The sequence below is a fragment of the Oryzias latipes genome, chromosome 17 (genome assembly GCF_002234675.1).
Source record: "Oryzias latipes chromosome 17, ASM223467v1".
Classification (NCBI taxonomy): Eukaryota; Metazoa; Chordata; class Actinopteri; order Beloniformes; family Adrianichthyidae; genus Oryzias; species Oryzias latipes.
Window position 1 is genome coordinate 31,715,447 of NC_019875.2, and position 24,466 is coordinate 31,739,912.

Here is a 24,466-nt window from a genome sequence, read left to right on the forward strand (position 1 = left end):
AATGGCAAGCTACTGTGGAAAAAATGTTGGAATTAGAAGTTGTAGATTTTGAACGGCGTGCGCGTGGCAAGCTAGCAAAGTGGCGCACTGTATAACTACCGCATTTCAATACAATACAGTGAAAATTGAATGCATGCAATAATGCCTGAAAACAGAATACATTGAAAAAACACTGGATATGGACATATAAGGAATGTGGGCGTGGTTAGCATAAAACCACTGTTGCTAAGGACAACAAAAAGTTTACTTTTACCGATTCGTCCGAAACTGACGTCAATCTGTTCGTCCTTCCGAGGGGACCAAAACATAAAATGGTTGCTATAGAGATAAAATCAACAGAAAAGCCGCCATTTTGGAAAAAGTGGGTTTTTTATCAACTTATGACATATAGCTCTCACCAATGGAGGAATGTGTTTTTCTGAGTCAGTTGATGATGCTGATCGCTATGCTAGCACTTTTAGCTATGTTAGCATAGCTAACATAGTGAGCATAATTAGCATTTTAGGTAATGTGTTTTTCTGAGTCAATTGATGATGCTGATCGCAATGCTAGCACTTTTAGCCACATTAGCATAGTTAGCATAGTTAGCATAATTAGCATTTTGAGCAATTTTGACTACCCTTTATCAACGTGGGCGGTGAGGACGGTGGTGCGTAGAGTTGGGCGTGGAAGGCGGGTTGCGTCTGCGGGCCATACAACGCCGCTTGCGGCTTTAATTATTATTATTATTATTGTTTCTAACGGCGTCTTTGAGCTCAAATTTGACCCCCGCCACATACCCGAAAACTCACCAAAATTGGCACACATCTGGGATAAATTGAAAATGAATTTTCGGCAAAGAAAACGTCAACCCCCCCACGACGATGACATCACGGCGAGCGTTCTCGTAAAAAAAATGAATGGGCCGAAAATCGCTTATGGGGCCAAAAAAAAATATTTTGGAATACAGTTACGAACCCAAAACACGCGTGTTGGAGATATCCCAAAGAAGTTATGAAATCATTATGGGATGGCCACACGACCTACGGCTTGGCGGCCATTTTGTGGCGAACTCAGAGAAATGGCGATTTTCGTGTTTTTTGACAATATGGGAAAACTACCCTTTTGTTCAAGCGATTTTCACGAAATTTCATACACATGCCACAAACACGATTCTACAACTACCAAAGAAGTTTTGTTGACCTTTGACCTTGGGAAGGGGCGGCCATCTTGAATTTTCATAAAAAAGCACCTTTAGTAACGTATACAAACGAAAACTCGTCCTAGGGATTTTTATCGATCTTTTTGAAACTTCTCAGGCATCAATGGCAAGCTACTGTGGACAAAATGTTGGAATTAGAAGTTGTAGAATTTGAAACGCGTGCGCGTGGCGAATTCGCAACCGTCGCCATTTTAGCTAGCTCGCACATATTTTATCGGAATAGCCTGAAACTGAAATATGCGATACCCTGGCCCACACTGAACAAAACGATGTCACATACGACAAAATCGATAAAGGAATGTGGCCGTGGTAAACAAAAAACCGTCGCAAAAAAAAGTGCTGACTCGGCAAAAAAAAAAATTTCGGATTTTATTTTTAAGAATCGGCTAACGAAACCCAGATAACTTTGTCGGGTATATCCAAAGAAAGTTTTGAAATCATTACGTGATGGCCACACGACCTACGGTTTGGCGGCCATTTTGTGCCAAAATCTGCCATTTTGAGTTTTTCGCGTTTTTACACGATATGGAAAAATGAACTTTTTTTCGAGCGATTTTCACGAAATTTGACTCGCATGTCCCTAGCGTAAGTCTACAATCATCTTTGGAGTTTCGTCGACCTTTGACCTCGGGAAAAGGCGGCCATCTTGAATTTTCTATAAAAAACACCTTAACCACCAGATTCAAACGTAAACTTGTCGTTGGAATTTTCTTCGATCGTCTCAAAACTTTTTGGGCATCAATGGCAAGCTACTGTGTAAAAATGTTGGAATTAGAAGTTGTAGATTTTGAACGGCGTGCGCGTGGCAAGCTAGCAAAGTGGCGCACTGTTATAACTCCCATGCATTTCAATACAATACAGTGAAAATTGAATGCATGCATTAATGCCTGAAACTGAATACATTGAAAAACACTGGATATGGACATATAAGGAATGTGGGCGTGGTTAGCATAAAACCACTGTTGCTAAGGACGACAAAAAGTTTACTTTTACCGATTTGTCCGAAACTGACGTCAATCTGTTCGTCCTCCCGAGGGGACCAAAACATAAAATGGTTGCTATGGAGATAAAATCAACAGAAAAGCCGCCATTTTGGAAAAAGTGGGCTTTTTAGCAACTTATGACATATAACTCTCACCAATGGAGGAATGTGTTTTTCTGAGTCAGTTGATGATGCTGATCGCTATGCTAGCACTTTTAGCCACATTAGCATAGCTAGCATAGTTAGCATTTTAGGTAATGTGTTTTTCTGAGTCAGTTGATGATGCTGATCGCTATGCTAGCAATTTTAGCTATGTTAGCATAGCTAGCATAGTTAGCATAATTAGCATTTTAAGTAATGTGTTTTTCTGAGTCAGTTGATGATGCTGATCGCTATGCTAGCACTTTTAGCCACATTAGCATAGCTAGCATAGTTAGCATAATTAGCATTTTAGGTAATGTTTTTTTCTGAGTAAGTTGAAGATGCTGATCGCAATGGTAGCACTTTTAGCCACATTAGCATAGCTAGCATAGTTAGCATAGTTAGCATTGTAGGTAATGTGTTTTTCTGAGAGAGTTGATTATGCTAATCGCTATGCTAGGACTTTTAGTCACATTAGCATAGTTAGCATAGTTAGCATTATTAGCAAATCCAGCCTTGACTAGCTTTTAATTTGTGGGCGGTGAGGGCGGTGAGGGCGGAGAGGGCCGCGGTGTTGCGTAGAATTGGGCGTGGAAGGCGGGTTGCGTCTGCGGGCCATACAACGCCGCTTGCGGCTTTAATTATGGCCCGCAGCACTCACAGAGTGCAAGGACCATATTGTAACTGGTACGAGGGTCGAACACTCAAAAAGGTCCAAAACGTCAAAAAAACGCGTCAAAACGCCAAAAAATGGGGTCAAAAGTCGCCCAAAGCACAAAACGACACGACAATTGTGTAACACAACAAAAATAGACACACACACGCACAACACCCCCGCACAAACGACAAAATTGTAGTCGCAAAAATGACGACAAAAAGCCAAAAAAGCCCTAAAAAGCCCTCAAAGGAAGGGTTTAAAGCCAAAAAGACATGCCCAGCCTATAGTAAAAGACAGGCCGCATTGAAATACATAGGCCACCTGACTGCAAAAACTTCTATATTGTTTCTGCTTTGTTTCATTATTATTTTTTTTATTACGTTTCTTCTTTCTTACGGATCCGTTGAGCTCAAATTTGACCCCCGCCACATACCCGAAAACTCACCAAAATTGGCACACATCTGGGATAAATTGAAAATGAATTTTCGGCAAAGAAAACGTCACCCCCCCGAAGTCGATGACATCACAGCGAGCGTTCCCGTAAAAAAAATGAATGGGCCGGAAATCGTTTATGGGGCCAAAAAAAAATATTTTGGAATACAGTTATGAAACCAAAACACGCGTGTTGGAAATATCCCAAAGAAGATTTGAAATCATTATGGGATGGCCACACGACCTACAGCTTGGCGGCCATTTTGTGGCGAACTCAGAGAAATGGCGATTTTCGTGTTTTTTGACAATATGGGAAAACGACACTTTTGTTTATGCGATTGTCACGAAATTGCACACACATGCCAAGACCCTGATTCTACAATAACCAAAGAAGTTTCGTTGACCTTTGACCTTGGGAAGGGGCGGCCATCTTGAATTTTCATAAAAAAGCACCTTTAGTAACGTATACAAACGAAAACTCGTCCTAGGGATTTTTATCGATCTTTTTGAAACTTCTCAGGCATCAATGGCAAGCTACTGTGGACAAAATGTTGGAATTAGAAGTTGTAGAATTTGAAACGCGTGCGCGTGGCGAATTCGCAACCGTCGCCATTTTAGCTAGCTCGCACATATTTTATCGGAATAGCCTGAAACTGAAATATGCGATACCCTGGCCCACACTGAACAAAACAATGTCACATACGACAAAATCGATAAAGGAATGTGGCCGTGGTAAACAAAAAACCGTCGCAAAAAAAAGTGCTGACTCCGCAAAAAAATTTTTTTTCAGATTTTATTTTTAAGAATCGGCTAACGAAACCCAGATAACTTTGTCGGGTATATCCATAGAAAGTTTTGGAATCATTACGTGATGGCGACACGACCTACGGTTTGGCGGCCATTTTGTGCCAAAATCTGCCATTTTGCGTTTTTCGCGTTTTTACACGATATGGAAAAATGAACTTTTTTTCGAGCGATTTTCACGAAATTTGACGCGCATGTCCCTAGCGTAAGTCTACAATCACCTCTGGAGTTTCGTCGACCTTTGACCTCGGGAAAAGGCGGCCATCTTGAATTTTCTATAAAAAACACCTTAACCACCAGATTCAAACGTAAACTTGTCGTTGGAATTTTCTTCGATCGTCTCAAAACTTTTTGGGCATCAATGGCAAGCTACTGTGTAAGAAATGTTGGAATTAGAAGTTGTAGATTTTGAACGGCGTGCGCGTGGCAAGCAAGCAAAGTGGCGCACTGTTATAACTCCCATGCATTTCAATACAATACAGTGAAAATTGAATGCATGCATTAATGCCTGAAACTGAATACATTGAAAAACACTGGATATGGACATATAAGGAATGTGGGCGTGGTTATCATAAAACCACTGTTGCTAAGGACAACAAAAAGTTTACTTTTACCGATTTGTCCGAAACTGACGTCAATCTGTTCGTCATCCCGAGGGGACCAAAACATAAAATGGTTGCTATGGAGATAAAATCAACAGAAAAGCCGCCATTTTGGAAAAAGTGGTTTTTTTATCAACTTATGAAATATAGCTCTCGCCAATGGAGGAATGTGTTTTTCTGAGTCAGTTGATGACGCTGATCGCTATGCTAGCACTTTTAGCTATGTTAGCATAACTAGCATAGTTAGCATAATTAGCATTTTAGGTAATGTGTTTTTCTGAGTCAGTTGATGATGCTGATCGCTATGCTAGCACTTTTGGCCACATTAGCATAGCTAGCATAGTTAGCATAATTAGCATTTCAGGTAATGTGTTTTTCTGAGTCAGTTGATGGTGCTGATCACAATGCTAGCACTTTTAGCCACATTAGCATAGCTAGCATAGTTAGCATAATTAGCATTTTAAGTAATGTGTTTTTCTGAGTCAGTTGATGATGCTGATCGCAATGCTAGCACTTTTAGCCACATTAGCATAGCTAGCATAGTTAGCATAATTAGCATATGCCGTTTTGACTAGCCATTATCAAAAGTGGGCAGTGAGGGCGGTGAGGGCGGTGAGGGCGGTGAGGGCGGTGGTGCGTAGAGTTGGGCGTGGAAGGCGGGTTGCGTCTGCGGGCCATACAACGCCGCTTGCGGCTTTAATTACGTTTCTTCTTTCTTACGGATCCGTTGATCGCAAATTTGACCCCCGCCACATACCCGAAAACTCACCAAAATTGCCACACAGCTGGGATAAATTGAAAATGAATTTTCGGCAAAGAGAACGTCACCCACCCCATGACGATGACATCACGGCGAGCGTTCCCGTAAAAAAAATGAATGGGCCGAAAATCGCTTATGGGGCCAAAAAAAAAAATTTCAAATTAGAGCAACGAAACTAAAACACGCGTGTTGGAGATATCCCAAAGAACTTATGAAATCATTATGGGATGGCCACACGACCTACGGCTTGGCGGCCATTTTGTGGCGAACTCAGAGAAATGGCGATTTTCGTGTTTTTTGACAATATGGGAAAACGACACTTTTGTTTATGCGATTGTCACGAAATTGCACACACATGCCAAGACCCTGATTCTACAATAACCAAAGAAGTTTCAATGACCTTTGACCTTGGGAAGGGGCGGCCATCTTGAATTTTCATAAAAAAGCACCTTTAGTAACGTATACAAACGAAAACTCGTCCTAGGGATTTTTATCGATCTTTTTGAAACTTCTCAGGCATCAATGGCAAGCTACTGTGGACAAAATGTTGGAATTAGAAGTTGTAGAATTTGAAACGCGTGCGCGTGGCGAATTCGCAACCGTCGCCATTTTAGCTAGCTCGCACATATTTTATCGGAATAGCCTGAAACTGAAATATGCGATACCCTGGCCCACACTGAACAAAACGATGTCACATACGACAAAATCGATAAAGGAATGTGGCCGTGGTAAACAAAAAACCGTCGCAAAAAAAAGTGCTGACTCGGCAAAAAAAAATTTTTTCGGATTTTATTTTTAAGAATCGGCTAACGAAACCCAGATAACTTTGTCGGGTATAACCAAAGAAAGTTTTGAAATCATTACGTGATGGCCACACGACCTACGGTTTGGCGGCCATTTTGTGCCAAAATCTGCCATTTTGAGTTATTCGCATTTTTACACGATATGGAAAAATGAACTTTTTTTCGAGCGACTTTCACGAAATTTGACTCGCATGTCCCTAGCGTAAGTCTACAATCACCTTTGGAGTTTCGTCGACCTTTGACCTCGGGAAAAGGCGGCCATCTTGAATTTTCTATATAAAACACCTTAACCACCAGATTCAAACGTAAACTTGTCGTTGGAATTTTCTTCGGTCGTCTCAAAACTTTTTGGGCATCAATGGCAAGCTACTGTGTAAAAAATGTTGGAATTAGAAGTTGTAGATTTTGAACGGCGTGCGCGTGGCAAGCTAGCAAAGTGGCGCACTGTTATAACTCCCATGCATTTCAATACAATACAGTGAAAATTGAATGCATGCATTCATGCCTGAAACTGAATACATTGAAAAACACTGGATATGGACATATAAGGAATGTGGGCGTGGTTAGCATAAAACCACTGTTGCTAAGGACAACAAAAACTTTACTTTTACCGATTTGTCCGAAACTGACGTCAATCTGTTCGTCCTCCCGAGGGGACCAAAACATAAAATGGTTGCTATGGAGATAAAATCAACAGAAAAGCCGCCATTTTGGAAAAAGAGGGCTTTTTAGCAACTTATGACATATAACTCTCACCAATGGAGGAATGTGTTTTTCTGAGTCAGTTGATGATGCTGATCGCTATGCTAGCAATTTTAGCCACATTAGCATAGCTAGCATAGTTAGCATAATTAGCATTTTAGGAAATGTGTTTTTTTGAGTCAGTTGATGATGCTGATCGCTATGCTAGCACTTTTAGCTATTTTAGCATAGCTAGCATAGTTAGCATAATTAGCACTTTAGGTAATGTGTTTTTCTGAGTCAGTTGAAGATGCTGATTGCTATGCTAGCACTTTTAGCCACATTAGCATAGTTAGCATAGTTAGCATAATTAGCATTTTAGGTAATGTGTGTTTCTGAGTCAGTTGATTATGCTGATCACTATGCTAGCACTTTTAGCCACATTAGCATAGCTAGCATAGTTAGCATAATTAGCATTTTAGGAAATGTGTTTTTTTGAGTCAGTTGATGATGCTAATCGCAATGCTAGCTCATTTAGGCACATTAGCATAGCTGGCATAGTAAGCATAATTACCATTTTAGGAAATGTGTTTTTCTGAGAGAGTTGATTATGCAGATCGCTATGCTAGGACTTTTAGTCACATTAGCATAGTTAGCATAGTTAGCATTATTAGCAAATCCAGCCTTGATTAGCTTTTAATTTGTGGGCGGTGAGGGCGGAGAGGGCCGCGGTAGTGCGTAGAGTTGGGCGTGGAAGGCGGGTTGCGTCTGCGGGCCATACAACGCCGCTTGCGGCTTTAATTTTTTTTTTTTTTTTTACGTTTCTTCTTTCTTACGGATCCGTTGAGCTCAAATTTGACCCCCGCCACATACCCGAAAACTCACCAAAATTGGCACACATCTGGGATAAATTGAAAATGAATTTTCGGCAAAGAGAACGTCACCCCCCCGAAGTCGATGACATCACAGCGAGCGTTCCCGTAAAAAAAATGAATGGGCCGAAAATCGCTTATGGGGCCAAAAAAAAATATTTCAAATTAGAGCAACGAAACCAAAACACGTGTGTTGGAGATATCCCAAAGAAGTTCTGAAATCATTATGGGATGGCCACACGACCTACGGCTTGGCGGCCATTTTGTGGCGAACTCAGAGAAATGGCGATTTTCGTGTTTTTTCACAATATGGGAAAACGACACTTTTGTTCAAGCGATTTTCACGAAATTGCACACACATGCCACAAACACGATTCTACAACTACCAAAGAAGTTTTGTTGACCTTTGACCTTGGCAAGGGGCGGCCATCTTGAATTTTCATAAAAAAGCACCTTTAGTAACGGATACAAACGAAAACTCGTCCTAGGGATTTTTATCAATCTTTTTGAAACTTCTCGGGCATCAATGGCAAGTTACTGTGGACAAAATGTTGGAATTAGAAGTTGTAGAATTTGAAACGCGTGCGCGTGGCGAATTCGCAACCGTCGCCATTTTAGCTAGCTCGCACATATTTTATCGGAATAGCCTGAAACTGAAATATGCGATACCCTGGCCCACACTGAACAAAATGATGTCACATACGACAAAATCCATAAAGGAATGTGGCCGTGGTAAACAAAAAACGATCGCAAAAAAAAGTGCTGACTCGGCTAAAAAAAAAAATTTCGGATTTTTTTTTTAAGAATCGGCTAGCGAAACCCAGATAACTTTGTCGGGTATATCCAAAGAAAGTTTTGAAATCATTACCTAATGGCGACACGACCCACGGTTTGGCGGCCATTTTGTGCCAAAATCTGCCATTTTGAGTTTTTCGCGATTTTACACAATATGGAAAAATGAACTTTTTTTCGAGCGATTTTCACGAAATTTGACGCGCATGTCCCTAGCGTAAGTCTACAATCACCTCTGGAGTTTCGTCGACCTTTGACCTCGGGAAAAGGCGGCCATCTTGAATTTTCTATAAAAAACACCTTTGCCACCGGATTCAAACGTAAACTTGTCGTTGGAATTTTCATCGATCGTCTCGAAACTTTTTGGGCATCAATGGCAAGCTACTGTGGAAAAAATGTTGGAATTAGAAGTTGTAGATTTTGAATGGCGTGCGCGTGGCAAGCTAGCAAAGTGGCGCAGTGTTATAATTCCCATGCATTTCAATACAATACAGTGAAAATTGAATGCATGCATTAATGCCTGAAACTGAATACATTGAAAAACACTGGATCTGGACATATAAGGAATGTGGGCGTGGTTAGCATAAAACCACTGTTGCTAAGGACAACAAAAAGTTTACTTTTATCGATTTGTCCGAAACTGACGTCAATCTGTTCGTCCTCCCGAGGGGACCGAAACATAAAATGGTTGCTATGGAGATAAAATTAACAGAAAAGCCACAATTTTGGAAAAAGTGGGTTTTTTATCAACTTATGACATATAGCTCTCACCAATGGAGGAATGTGTTTTTCTGAGTCAGTTTATGATGCTGATCGCTATGCTAGCACTTTTAGCTATGTTAGCATAACTAACATAGTTAGCATAATTAGCATTTTAAGTAATGTGTTTTTCTGAGAGAGTTGATGCTGATCGCTATGCTAGCACTTTTAGCCACATTAGCATAGCTAGCATAGTTAGCATAATTAGCATATGCAGTTTTGACTAGCCATTATCAAAAGTGGGCGGTGGTGCGTAGAGTTGGGCTTGGAAGGCGGGTTGCGTCTGCGGGCCATACAACGCCGCTTGCGGCTTTAATTATTATTATTATTCCGCTTTCTATCTGCGCCTTTGAGCTCAAATTTGACCCCCGCCACATACCCGAAAACTCACCAAAATTGGCACACACCTGGGATAAATTGAAAATGAATTTTCGGCAAAGAGAACGTCACCCCCCCCACGACGATGACATCACGGCGAGCGTTCCCGTAAAAAAAATGAATGGGCCGAAAATCGCTTATGGGGCCAAAAAAAAATATTTTGAAATACAGTTACAAAACCAAAACATGCGTGTTGGAGATATCCCAAAGAAGTTATGAAATCATTATGGGATGGCCACACGACCTACGGCTTGGCGGCCATTTTGTGGCGAACTCAGAGAAATGGCGATTTTCGTGTTTTTTCACAATATGGGAAAACGACACTTTTGTTCAAGCGATTTTCACGAAATTGCACACACATGCCACAAACACGATTCTACAACTACCAAAGAAGTTTTGTTGACCTTTGACCTTGGGAAGGGGCGGCCATCTTGAATTTTCATAAAAAAGCACCTTTAGTAAGATATTCAAACGAAAACTCGTCCTAGGAATTTTCATCGATCTTTTTGAAACTTCTTGGGCATCAATGGCAATCAATTGTGGACAAAATGTTGGAATTAAAAGTTGTAGATCTTGAAACGCGTGCGCGTGGCGAATTCGCAACCGTCGCCATTTTAGCTAGCTTGCACATATTTTATCGGAATGTCGTGAAAATGAATTTATACGATTCCCTGGGCCACACTGAACAAAACGATGTCAGATACGACAAAATCGATAAAGGAATGTGGCCGTGGTAAACAAAAAACGATCACAAAAAAAAGTGCTGACTCGGCTAAAAAAAAAAAATTCGGATTTTTTTTTTATGAATCGGCTAGCGAAACCCAGATAACTTTGTCGGGTATATCCAAAGAAAGTTTTGAAATCATTACGTGATGGCGACACGACCTACGGTTTGGCGGCCATTTTGTGCCAAAATCGGCCATTTTGTGTTTTTCGCGTTTTTACACAATATGGAAAAAGGAACTTTTTTTTTGAGCGATTTTCACGAAATTTGACTCGCATGTCCGTAGCATAAGTCTACAATTACCTCTGGAGTTTCGTCGACCTTTGACCTCGGGAAAAGGCGACCATCTTGAATTTTCTATAAAAAACACCTGTGCCATTGGATTCAAACGTAAACTTGTCGTTGGAATTTTCAGCGATCGTCTCGAAAACTTTTTGGGCATCAATGGCAAGCTACTGTGGAAAAAATGTTGGAATTAGAAGTTGTAGATTTTAAACGGCGTGCGCGTGGCGAGCTAGCAAAGTGGCGCACTGTTATAACTCCCATGCATTTCAATACAATACAGTGAAAATTGAATGCATGCATTAATGCCTGAAACAGAATACATTGAAAAACACTGGATATGGACATATAAGGAATGTGGGCGTGGTTAGCATAAAACCACTGTTGCTAAGGACAACAAAAAATGTACTTTTACCGATTTGTCCGAAACTGACGTCAATCTGTTCGTCCTCCCGAGGGGACCAAAACATAAAATGGTTGCTATGGAGATAAAAACAACAGAAAAGCCGCCATTTTGGAAAAAGTGTTTTTTTTTATCAACTTATGACATATAGCTCTCACCAATGGAGGAATGTGTTTTTCTGAGTCAGTTGATGATGCTGATCGCTATGCTAGCACTTTTAGCTATGTTAGCATAACTAGCATAGTTAGCATAATTAGCATTTTAGGTAATGTGTTTTTCTGAGTCAGTTGATGATGCTGATCGCTATGCTAGCACTTTTAGCCACATTAGCATAGCTAGCATAGTTAGCATAATTAGCATTTTAGGTAATGTATTTTTCTGAGGCCATTGATGATGCTGATCGCAATGCTAGCACTTTAAGCCACATTAGCGTAGCTAGCATAGTTAGCATAATTAGCATTTTAGATACAGTGTTTTTCTGAGTCAGTTGATGATGTTGATCGCAATGCTAACACTTTTAGCCACATTAGCATAGTTAGCATTGTTAGCATAATTAGCAAATCCAGCCTTGACTAGCTTTTAATTTGCGGGCTGTGAGGGCGGTGAAGTCAGCGGTGGTGCGTAAAGTTGGGCGTGGGGGCGGGTTGCGTCTGCGGGCCATACAACGCCGCTTGCGGCTTTAATTGTATTTTCTTTTTCTAGTTATATGGCTTCAGCCATGGCTGAAGCCATATAAACACAAACTAACTGTACTGTACAGTCACATGTGGTTAACACTTTGAAACATTCAAAGGGCTTTATGGGAGTTTTAATTAAAAATGCATAGATTTGAAAACTTCAATTAGATGTTTGTTTTAATATGCTTCTAAGGCCCCATAAAGGGCTTACGTTGAAGGCATACAATTTAAAATTTAAGTTAGATTAAGAAAATTAAGAAACAGTGCATACATCATATACAGCATCAGTTTATTCCTATGGTTCTTCATGCAACTTAATGATAATTCTTTCCAAATGGCATTTAATAAGTTGCAGACCTAAACTAGCTTTCATAATTGTAGAGAAAATCCTGACACTGAATTTGGTATTAAGACTTTGAATTAGAGATTTGTGAGAGATATTTGAACTCATTTTATTGTTTGAACATGTTCCTGGCAAAAATTCCAGTTTTCTCCCGCTGTGGATATAAAGGTACTTTTCTGAACATTGACCATCTGGAGTTGTTTATTGTGTGGTTTAATGCATCATTTTATTGCAATTTCCTGTAAATGACAAGCAGCATTGGACTTAGTAGTCAAATGTTTTATAACTGACATGCAAACCAAATTTGAGCAACTGGAGAGCAAATGTTCAGTCATTCTCCTGAAGTTCAATGACCTATACCATGTACATTTTATCCTGCAGGCATTTTGGCTCATTGGCACATTTCCTTAGTCTTTAGCTTCAAAGCCAGTCTGTATCTTACTTAAATATGGCCATGGAAAAATATATTTTACTTTTATAAATAAAGTTTAGGAAATTTGTAATCCTGAAAACTTATAAATTGATGACCTGCTGATCCAGAACAGAGCAATCTAATCTTTGGGTCAACAGTTCACGTCTCTGTCTCCACTCAACGGTAATTTGCGACACATGTTTGCTTCAGTCTGTAAATCAGTGACCCCTGTGCAACGAGTGGATTTTGGTTCGAAGTGACAAGGAAGTGTCAGCAGAAAATGTCACTTCAGAATAGATTTGTATCAAGCTGTGTCATCAACTCAACCACTTGACTGAGTGACTTCAGGAGGAAGAGGAAGCAGAAATATTTTGCAATTTCTTGCCTCAGCTTACATGACTTGATGTACAGTGAGAGCTTCTTCTGTTGCTAGGTGTTTACTTTGGTTGACTGGCAGCTACCATTGACCCATATAAAAAGTATCAAGATGTAATAGGATCATTAAAATTCCTTTGAAAAGGCTAAAAGTTCCACAAAAATACTTAGTCAACAAAAAAAACTGAAAATATTCAAAAGTTTTAAATGAGAACTAAATCAGCAAAGAAAATACAAATATATACTGTACAAGGCAACAGTAAAACACATGGAATGACAAATATTAATCATAAAATAGGCTTTATTAAAATAAATATATAATAAAGTTGAGAAATCATCATGAAATTCTTAAAGCAAAACTGCTAAATAACGTCTCACAGTTTTGATTAAAAAGCAAAATGTGTCATTAGCTTTGGGGAAAATCTTCTAGCTCCAGGATACTTGATTGCTTTACAATGATGATGCTGTTTTTTCAGGAGCAATATGTCTTCATACACGATGCAATCTTGGAGGCGTGTCTATGTGGGGACACCATCATTCCTGCCAGCCAGCTGCGCTCTGTCTACTATGACATGAACCGCCTGGACCCGCAGACCAACTCCAGTCCTATTAAAGAGGAGTTTAGGGTAAGTCCTGCACAGGGACCATTTATTGCTAAAAGAGCACATTTATTTGAATACAAGGTAATTCTCAAAACAAACATGTTGTCACCTTATTTATGGTACAGTCCCCTTCTGGGACAACCAGGGTCTTTTTTTTTTACTTTTTTTTGTTCTGTGATAGTGGTTTCCCACTTTGGACCAATCAGTCTTTTATGACATAGCATCATCAAACAAGCTTCATTGCACTCACATCACAGGAGTCAAAGTGATTGCTAGTGCAATTAATTCAAAATGTTTTCAGGTATGTTCCGATCCGATCATGTGATCGGAAATTGGGCCAGATCCCGTAGATGCAGACATGATTGGAATTGGATGTTGTACCCTGATCAGGATTGAACATTTAATTTATTGTTATCATATTCAGTGCTTTATATTTTAAGCTTATTATTCCAGATAAATGCTCCAGTAGAAGTCTGTGTTTCATGAACGACTCGTGACATTTTATTCCTGTAAAGCGCAGAATGTGGCAGCAATTTGAGGAGGAGGCATACAAAAACAATTCGGTAAAGCAAGTTGTTCACAGATTTTGGACTTCCGGGATCAATGACTTTTAATAAACGTTTTCAACTGAGAGCAAGAGTCTCTGTTAGTCTGTCTTAACACAAACAATGACCTACAATGGCATTTTAATAAAAAAATATTGGGTGTTTATTTCTCTTTAATGTGAACGGCTCTCTCAGTGCTGCCGACAGACGGCAGGGAGATGCTGCATGCTCAAAGAAAATCTCTTTAACCCCTTAATACCCGAGCTCTTTTTGAATGCCTCTTTTTTAAATTCTCTTTGACAGAGCCCGGTTTATGCTGAATAATCGCTTTTTTGGTGAAGGTTAAAAAAAGAAAACCAAGAATCTGAAAAAAAAAAAAACATTAAATGGTTTCACTGATGTTGTCATATTTATATTACAACAACAATTTCAAAAGAAAGTCATCATTATCTTGAAGAATTTTTAATGGAGATTTGAATCACATGTGATCAAAAATGTTCTGAGGATCTTAAAGCTACAGTCACCAATTGTTCTCACATGACTAATTATCACGTATTTTTACTAGTTAATTGTTCGGAAAAAAAATTCTAGTTGATTGTTGCACTATTTTCACTTGATTGTTGAAGCTCCATCTGTTTTAGAATTAAAATATAAAAGAAGGCTCAGAAATAAAATAAAAAACAGGGAAAAATTGGATCTGTCTATTACATTTGTACACTTTTCAAACGTGTTGCAAAAGTACCGGATCAAGACTTGGTATTATTATCAAAATCACAAAAATCTTTATTGGATCTGGGCCAAAATAGTCGGATTGGGTCATCCCTAACTTTGATTGGTAATTACCATAGTGGCAAATAATAAGCACACTTGAGGCCCATTTCTCAATCATCAGGTCCCTTTCTAAATTATGATCTGGTTTTAAACTTGACAGACTCTAAATATGGTGACTCCCACACTCCGAGTGGAGGATTGCAGTATTGCCCTGCTGCCTCGAAACCATGAGAAGAACCGCTGCATGGATGTCCTGCCTCCTGATCGCTGCCTCCCCTTTCTGATCACCATTGATGGAGAGAGCTCCAACTACATCAATGCTGCCCTCATGGATGTAAGTTTGAAACAATATTAGGCCAGCATTTCTGATCAAAGCCCCTTAGGTGCCTCTGCCTGTTTGATGTGTGGTTTTTCTGACATTTAAGTCTTCCTGTCAAAATACTTAAAAAAAATCTTGATTTGGATGAGCCTTCCACATGGTAAACTTTTAGCAGGTCAGGGTTAGGTTTGTGTTGAACACACATTCAACATCTATGTGTATAACACCGTTTAGCTTATGAAAGTCTCTTTTGCACAGTTATTCTCAGTTGAATTTGAACAACAGCTGATTTGTATACAGGTTTAGCCATTTACTGATGCATAGTTATATTTCATGCTTGGTGTGAATGTTTCAGATATCCTGTAAATGTCCTACCCTATCTTTATTTTATTTTACCTTTAACCTTTTGACATTCAGAGGGAACAGCAAAGTGAGCATCTCATTGTACAGGGAAACCCATTTCCTTACTGTGCATATGACAATAAACCCTGCTGAATCCTTTTAAACATACTGGTAAAACATGCGTGCTAGTGTGTGTTTTAAAAAAGCCAGCGGGAGCAAAACAAGGTGTGTTGTGAGTCCTCATCTTCTGTATCTGAAATGATCAGCTGGGCTAAATTTCTATCAAACACGCCAGGTTCCCTTTCGTCATTGTAAGAGTCAGTCTCATTGCCGTGCAGCTCCTCATGAATGAAAGCTCGAAGAACAGTGCAAGCAGACACGTTAGCCCAAGCCTCTACAATCCATTCACAAAGTGTGGTGTAACTTGCCCGGTGCTGGCTTCAAGTCTTGGTGTGTTCACCATCTGTCATCCATCACTCCCACGCCGTTCTCAACCTCACTTTAAATGCTCTGTTCACACCGATGTCCAGTGGTTGAAGTTCCTTCGTCAAGCCTCCCGGAATGACAGCAAGCTCAGAGTTCATTTGTTCACTTGTTTTTATTCAAAGAAAAAGTCAACGCTCCCATCCCTCGCATAGGTGTGATTGCTAGTTTGGAAGATACTTCCTGTGGCTAAGCTACTCATACATGCATGCCTATTTAATGGAGTTCTGATTCTTTGGTTAGGGTTTTTTTTAATCTTTTTTACATGATTCCAATAGGCATATTTAAGTGCATAAATCTTTCAACCCATGGAATAAAAGCTGACATTCTGCACTTCAATGGCATCTGATTTGTTTTATTTAAAATCCACTGTGGTAATGTACAGAAACTAAATTAGAAAGAATATGTGATTTCCACAGCTTTATCGAGTTTACTGTCAAGGCTCTTAGAGTCCTGTTGATGCTGTACAGCTCCAAGCACATATAAATATATAAACATTCACACCTACCATGAAATATAGCTATGCATCAGTATATATATATATATATATATATATATAAATTTACACCCTGGTTACCCAAAAATGCATTACCTCTTTTAGTAATAGTAAAACCTGTTCCACACAAAAGGCCTTCTTTAGCTTTCATCTGTTCGCTCAGTTGTTGGTCAGGACAAGTTAAAAAAAAAGATAATTGAAAGATGAACATCTTCATAGGTGAGGGGGTTTTTGGCTCTGGTATGTATGTGAGTGGGTGACGTTTTTTGAAAAGGGTTGAAGTCTGTTAAAGCCAGGAGCCATAAACCTCATTACAAGCTGGCTGCACCAATTTAATCTGCAAAGAGATCGAGCCCAATCACAAAAAAGCTTCAGATCAGCAGATGGTCATTTTAGACTTTTTTTCAGAATAAATTGTTAATGTAACAAAGCGATAGTTTAGCAACCTTCAGTGTGTATTTTCATTTTGGTTCCCTGGACTTCAACATTTTTCTACTCTCCTCCAGAGTTACAAGCAGCCATCTGCATTCATTGTGACCCAGCACCCTCTGCCAAACACAGTAAAGGACTTCTGGAGATTGGTGCTGGACTACCACTGCACATCCATAGTAATGCTCAATGATGTGGATCCAGCTCAGGTAAGCTCAGCCTGACTTCACAGCTCTAACAAAAGTAGCACACACATTTACTCTGACACATTACTCAAGAGAACTACTAACAAGCAGCATAAAGCAGATCTGTTGTGAGAAGTGTGTCTACGCTCTGAGGGGTAAAACACATTGTAGATGTTTATGTATTCTGGGTAGACTTACAAAGAAGTAGATAGAAAAGAGGATACCGAAAGTGAAGACAGACAGACGAGAGCAATATTTCCTGCTTTCTCAGCTTGAAGCCCTGTCACTGCTCCCTGGGATCAAAGTCTGAGGCTGGGCTGCTCTTCCAGTCCAAATCCCATCTCACTTGATGACTCACTGACTGCCTGGCTAAGTAGAAAAGTCCTTTCATTCAATATTCTTATTGGAGCCAGCCAGTCATTCAGCCAGGAAAGAAGCTCAGGTGGGAAATATTGGGTGGGTGTGGGGTTGGTTAATGGTTGAAGCTTACCATATTCTCGATCAACAATTTTACTTAAACATCTGTTGAATCGGATAACTTTTGATAGACTTGTAATAAACTTCAAAAGTGGTACTGAAACAGCCACATCCACGGTGCATCTCTGTTTACTGCAAGATGAGAAGAAAATGCTTGTAATCCCTTCTGTAGAACGGGTTTCAGTGAGGCTGCAGTTTGCTGGGTGTGGTAATAGTGTCCACCTGTGGGCTCTGGACTATGTGACTGCATTGTAAAGAGCAAGAACATTTTTGTAACTCCCCCTCTCTAGCAGTGGCAGGGCACAACTGTCCATCATCATTTGAGGAATAATAAGGGTAAGGGTAAAGTTTTCTCTTTTGAAATTGTTCCCCATTCCATTCAATTCTATTTTATTTATGTAGCCCAATATCATGACAACAGTCATCTCAACAGGCTTCATGCCAATTGTATAGTAAACATAAAATCATAAAGAACATGAAGTCATAAAACTCAATAGGTAAATTCTAAACTAAACTCAACAGACAAAACTAAATTGGACATCCCTGCCCTTAGACCCTCATTCACCTTCACGTTAAGAAAAATCTCCTAAAAAAACTATTCTGGAAAAAAAAAGGACCTCAGGAGTGTCCACATGAAGGAGGGATCCTCCCCCAGGACGGACAGGCGATGTACCAGAACTCTTACAGACTTTGTAGTCTATTAAAGTGATGTGTCTGAAAAGATTATGACATCTATAGTATATTCTTTAAAGGTTTTGAGTTGCCACAGTTTAATCTTTAAGTTTTACCAAGATACATGCCCACCCATGCATCCATTTCTGAAACCTGCTTAATCCCCCTCACAGTGTTAACTGAATCCAGCCACTGTTGGGTGGATTACCAGTCCAGTTTAGGGCCACACAGACACACAACTACAAGCACTCACATTCACACCTATGGGACAATCATTAATCAACATTTGAAGCATGTTTTTGGACTGTGTTAGGAAACAAGTGCCCAGAGTACATACACACATGCACGAGGAGAATATGCAGACTCCACACATAAAGAACCCAGCTGAAACATGAACCCGGGTCTTCTCCCTGTGAGGAGAGAGTTCTTACTATTACACTATGTTTAAAACCATTGATTTGCTTTTCAAATAAGATGTCCTTCAACATCTTGAAGTGTTATTTAAGGTTTTGGGACATTCTGAAGCTATGCATTGATTGGGTCCCCTTGCTTTAAAACCATGACATGAAAACATGAGCTTCAGAAAGACAAATTATTTGTTCTCTTTAAAATGACTAGACTTAAAATTTTCTTTATTAAAAAGTTTCGCCACTTATCCAACTGACTTCAGTAGTCTTTAAATCTTTTTTTTTTTTTTTAAATCTTGAAGATTTTAAGTCCTGTTGCCATGAATCATCTGCAAGACAAAGTTACCTTGATTAATGGGAACCTTCACTGACTCTTCAAAATACTACTTTTTAATTTGGCTGTTAGACTTTCTGCAAATCTATTATCAAGTCTCCTTCAGTTCATAAGAAAAGATCTTCCTCTAAAATGTACCTTTGACACGCGAGTCTTTCTTATATCAGACATGCTCTCATTACACATATTTATACAACAATAGCATCGGAGCTGCCAGGCCACTGAGAGCAATGTGCGGTTCACAATCTAGCAACACTTAAACATATGGGCAGGTAGAGTGGAAACCACACCTGATTTGGTCAAATATGTGTTTCAAACGGTCACTGAATTTAATTTTAACAAAATCACTCTTTACATAAAATAGTTTTTTTGGTCTTTTGGTGTCTTAGATATTTTTTTACACAAGCCAGTCGATGTCATTAACATCAACACATTATTTTAAACTATGAGGTCAACCATGAAACAAAAAAAAAAATACTTTATTTTTCTCTGTCTTTGTGTTTGTCTTGTCTGTAGTTGTGTCCACAGTACTGGCCAGAAAATGGAGTTCACCGTCACGGACCTATCCAGGTGGAGTTTGTCTCTGCAGACTTAGAGGAGGACATTATCAGTAGAATATTCCGGATCTACAATGCAGCTAGGGTAAAGTCTTTCTTCTCATTTTTCTTTGACATTTTACTGCTTTTCTTCACTGCATGCTGATAAGTCTTTTTTCTTCTTCTTCTAATGACTGTAGTCATTTCACAAACACACATAACCCTTGTGCTATCTTAGATGACCCCCCCCCTTCCATTAACGTGTTCCCCCTACCATGACAAAGGTGGATAAAGGTGGAAAGATTTCATGTAATCCATGGACACCAGTGAAGATCACAAATCATTGGAGAAAAAAAGTTCAGCGCAATCCACCAGCCAATCAAAATCCTCACTGAGAAGTACGGGGCTTGATTGACATGTAGATTGGCCAATCGGACATCGTCTGAAGCATACATCACTGCAAATGCACATTATGTTCTTTAAAGGATGATACCGCGGCCGCGTGTGGGAGGAGTTACTGGTTCTGCTCTGATCGCTGCATGGAGCGATGTGTTTGTCAATGCATGGTAGACACTGAGAATGTGGAGAGATCAGGTTTATTATTTTGAAGAGTTCTACTTGGTAATCATGTTTCCATGTTTGAGTTCATAAAATCATCCCAGAGAAAGTCTCTGCTTCAACTCCTGCAGGGAAAGCTGCGTCTCAATCTGACGCCCGTGTTTGCATCTCTCTGACAGAGTTTGATGCCAAAGCCCCTCCTCCGCCTCTCCACCTGCTTTTCCTCTCTACCTGTTCACCTGTTCACATCCTCTGTAGCTGAGAGTTGTTTCCCCCGCGCTCCTCAGTGTGTCCGACACAGAGAGCGCAAAATACGGTAGTCGGGTCGCTCCAGCGCAGCACAAGGATGAAAGAACCGGACGCAGGTTATAGCGGGGATAGAGCGGGTTAAGCAAATGAATGGAAGAAGGCGGCCCGCTGAAGAAATATTCAATATTTTAAACATTTTATTATTAGTCTGAACTATCTTTTATTTAGAAAAATCTTTTATTTTATCAGTCCAGTACGAAAAAAAACATCAACAAAAGCTGTGTTGGCCGGTTTTTGGCTGGGTCTGGCGGTTTTCAGATGACTTTTCGGCTGGAAACCTGTGACTATCTGGCAACGCTGGCGCGAACTCAGTCTGTCATCAGTCTCTTCCCCGCGGCACGTCAAGTTCCCGGCAGAAGATCGGAGTGTTTATTGAAGTCGCCCCACGTGTCTCCTCCTGCTATCAGCTCTGCAGGTCTCGCCCGATAAATACGAGCTCATTAAGGAAGCTGTTTTTTACGCGGCTCGCACTTCGTACGGAGCCATCAGCGCCTTTGAAATGCCATGATAAATGAACAGACTAAAATAAAATTTAATTATTATAAAATACTCATTATTTTCCAAAGTCACAGGGAGCCGCAAGAGAAGGATGAAAGAGCCACATGTGGCTCCGGAGCCATGGGTTGCCGACCCCTGGTCTAGTGGGTCTGGATGACCCAACTCCCAACGTTACTAGGATAGGATAGCACAAGGGTTAACCGTAAGCCCTTTTCAGTGTATGTAGCAAGTCATGATTGGCAGACTGGTAGACAATACCTCAACTGTAAAAGAAATTAGAAAAATTGGAAGTTATCAGTTTTTGTAAACTTACAATTTTTTTCAAAACACAGAAAAATTTACATTGAATACACACACTATATAATAATAATAATAACTTCTTTGTTTAAATGCAACCAATTCACCTTTTTAGGTATTTGTTTCAAGCCTATTGATTACTAAAACTATATAGAATATTTTTAATTTAAAATATCCCTGCTTATTTTAGAAATAGATTTCTGATTGATATCTTTCTACCCAATCCATTTGGGTAGAAAGTGTATGAATGTGTGTGTGAATGTGTGTGTGACTGGGTTGATGGGTCTGTGACTGTAAAGCGCTTTGTCCTTGTAGGAAGAAAGGCGCCATATAAGTATACACCATTCATTTTCCAGACCTCCTTAAACCCTGACACAGGGTTGCTGGAGCCTATCCCAGCCACTGTTGGGTAAAAGTGGTGGATACCCGCTGGGTGGTTTGCTGGTCCATCCAGGGCCACACAGAAACAAACAACCACATGCACTCAAAATCACACCTTAAGGGAAAATTTAGAATAATAATAATAATAATAATAATGGATTGGATTTATCTGCGCTTTTCAAGACACCCAAAGCGCTTACATTGTGTCCATTACTCATTCACTCCTCATTCATACTTGGTGATGGTAGCTACTGTTGTAGCCACAGCTGCCCTGGGGCAGACTGACAGAGGCGTGGCTGCCAGTTGGCGCCTACGGCCCCTCTGACCATCACCGGGATCATTCATGCACATCCACACACCAGTGGAGCCACACTGGAGGCAAGGAGGGTGAAGTGTCTTGCCCAAGGACACAACGACAGAATCTAATCACAACCCTACCGTGCAGCCTATCATTATAATTTATAATAATTTGCAATCTTTTTTTTAATGTATAGGCTTTTTTTCTATCCAGGATGTTTTCTTGAAAGGCATTTAAAGCCCAAATTATCCATATTAACATTTTACAGAAATTTAGATGCACATGGCACGTCTTTGAGTCAATACAGCTGATTTATTTAATTTGCCCACAATCCTAAACAAGTTTTTGCAATAACTAAAGCAGTGTTTTTCAACCAGTGCGCCACGGCACACTAGCCGTGAGATACGGTCAGGTTTGCCGTGGGAAATTACCCATTTTCACTGATCTAAAAACATTTTCCATCTCCAGGATATCAGCTCCGTGTTCATCCAAACAGGCCCTGATGAAACTCTGAGTATTTAGGAAAATGGTAAAATACTTTTTTCTTTTTGTTTATTTGATTCTATTAAAGACATTTTGATAAAAATGACGGTACCACGATTTAGCCGTAGCTTCAGCTGTTTTAGGAAAAGTCCTGCCTCTTTAACTGTCTCCACCAATCATTCTTGGAGGCTTAATCACATGTCATCAGTCTGACCAATCAGAAGTGCTTAAAGTCTTCACTTCCTTGTTCTGATTCTGCTCATAAAGTCTCTCAGTTCCGACAAAAACACCAGCTAAAGCTCGTCTTTAGCGGTGTAGCTTTCCACAGAATCCGGTGTCAGACCGTGGAACAAGAGAACAAAACAATGAAGCTCAGAGAAGAGAGTCTGTCTGCATCACTACATCTCCCAGGATGCATTAGGTTAAAGTGACAGCGCTCAAGGAGATCTGTTGTTAAACGTCTTGAAACCAATTAACACACATCAAACTGTTTTTCAATCTTCTTGATGAAATCAGAGGTCAGAGGTCAACAGTTTAGTTCTCCTTCAAGGTTTGTGTTTCTTAACAGCCAAACATCCCAGAGTTTGGTCCAAGTCATCTTTCTAACTGAAACACTTTTCTAATTACGTCTGGATTATTTTAGATGTTAAACTTAAGAGGTAATAACAACATTTAAGAAACAGGATTAAGGTGAATTGGCCATCAGACACAATTAAAGTCAGGCGGTTGAGCAGGTTGTCCAATGATTGAAGGGTCGGCGGTTCGATCCCCACTCCCCCCAGCCAAATGTCATTGTGTCCTTGGGCAAGACACTTCACCCTCCTTGCCTCCAGTGTGGCTCCACTGGTGTATGGATGTGTATGAATGTCCCGGTGATGGTCAGAGGGGCCGTAGGCGCGAACTGGCAGCCATGCCTCTGTCAGTCTGCCCCAGGGCAGCTGTGGCTACAACCATAGCTACCATCACCAAGTATGAATGAGGAGTGAATGAATAATGGACACAATGTAAACGCTTTGAGTGTCTTGACAAGCGCAGATAAATCTAATCCAATGTTATTATTATTAAAATCATCTAAAAAATATATATATTTTTGTTAAAGTTTTCAAAGACTTCATCTTTGATTAAGACAAAAGAAAAACTGATTAAAACTCCAACATGTTCACTTTTTGTTTAGCTACAGAAAACATAAATATAATGTTAGTCTTTTTGTATAAAATATATCAAACATATTGTGATCATATTGTTCAAAAATTACAGTTGCCTTTGCACCAACATTGAAAAAAATATTTGAAAAATAAATCACTATTTAGAAAGAACATGTTTTTTTTGTGAGGTTACATCAAATTCCATGTTAATAAACTGAAGGGAAAAACAACTACCAGGGTAAAATGTCAAATAACTTTACTGAACATTATCATTGAATACTAACTTCACTTTTATTCCATCTTTTAGAAAAAACAGCTGCAACTTCCAGCTTTTTCTGCCACAATTATCACAAAAATGCACGTGAGATTGTAGGGACTTTACATCAATACAGTCTATAGAGTTTCTTCTACTTTTAAATTTTGGATGCTGGAGTGCCGCAGGATTTTTGTCAAGGATAAAGTGTGCCGTGGCTCAAAAGAGGTTGAAAAACACTGAGCTAAAGTATGATATACCAACCTTTCTTACTTAGTGTTCAAAGCTTTTGCTCCACAGAACTATTCTGCATGAACACTTTATCTTCACAGTTTGCTCACAGTTGTCATTGCTAATTCCCTATAATAACATAATACATTGTTCTCAGTGCTACTGCATCGGAATTATAACACATTTTCATCACACCACTGACAACTTTCATGAATTGATACTTCTCACTGTCCACTTTGTGAATAACTCACATAACTGTCTCTAGCAGCAGATCTCTTCATACATTTTCTTATGAAATCTACGTTTTATGTCATGTGTAGTAAAGAGAATGTGT

General features: G+C 39.7%; 1 protein-coding gene across 1 annotated transcript in view; it reads left to right on the forward strand.

The window, feature by feature from the left end:
- Positions 1-24,466, forward strand: part of ptprm (protein tyrosine phosphatase, receptor type M) — a gene marked incomplete in the record, with an annotated part of 229,034 nt that overhangs the window by 200,680 nt on the left and 3,888 nt on the right. The window contains 4 exon segments of the mRNA XM_023964783.1: positions 13,558-13,707; positions 15,160-15,333; positions 17,146-17,277; positions 19,660-19,785. Coding sequence (XP_023820551.1) covers positions 13,558-13,707; positions 15,160-15,333; positions 17,146-17,277; positions 19,660-19,785 — 582 coding nt within the window.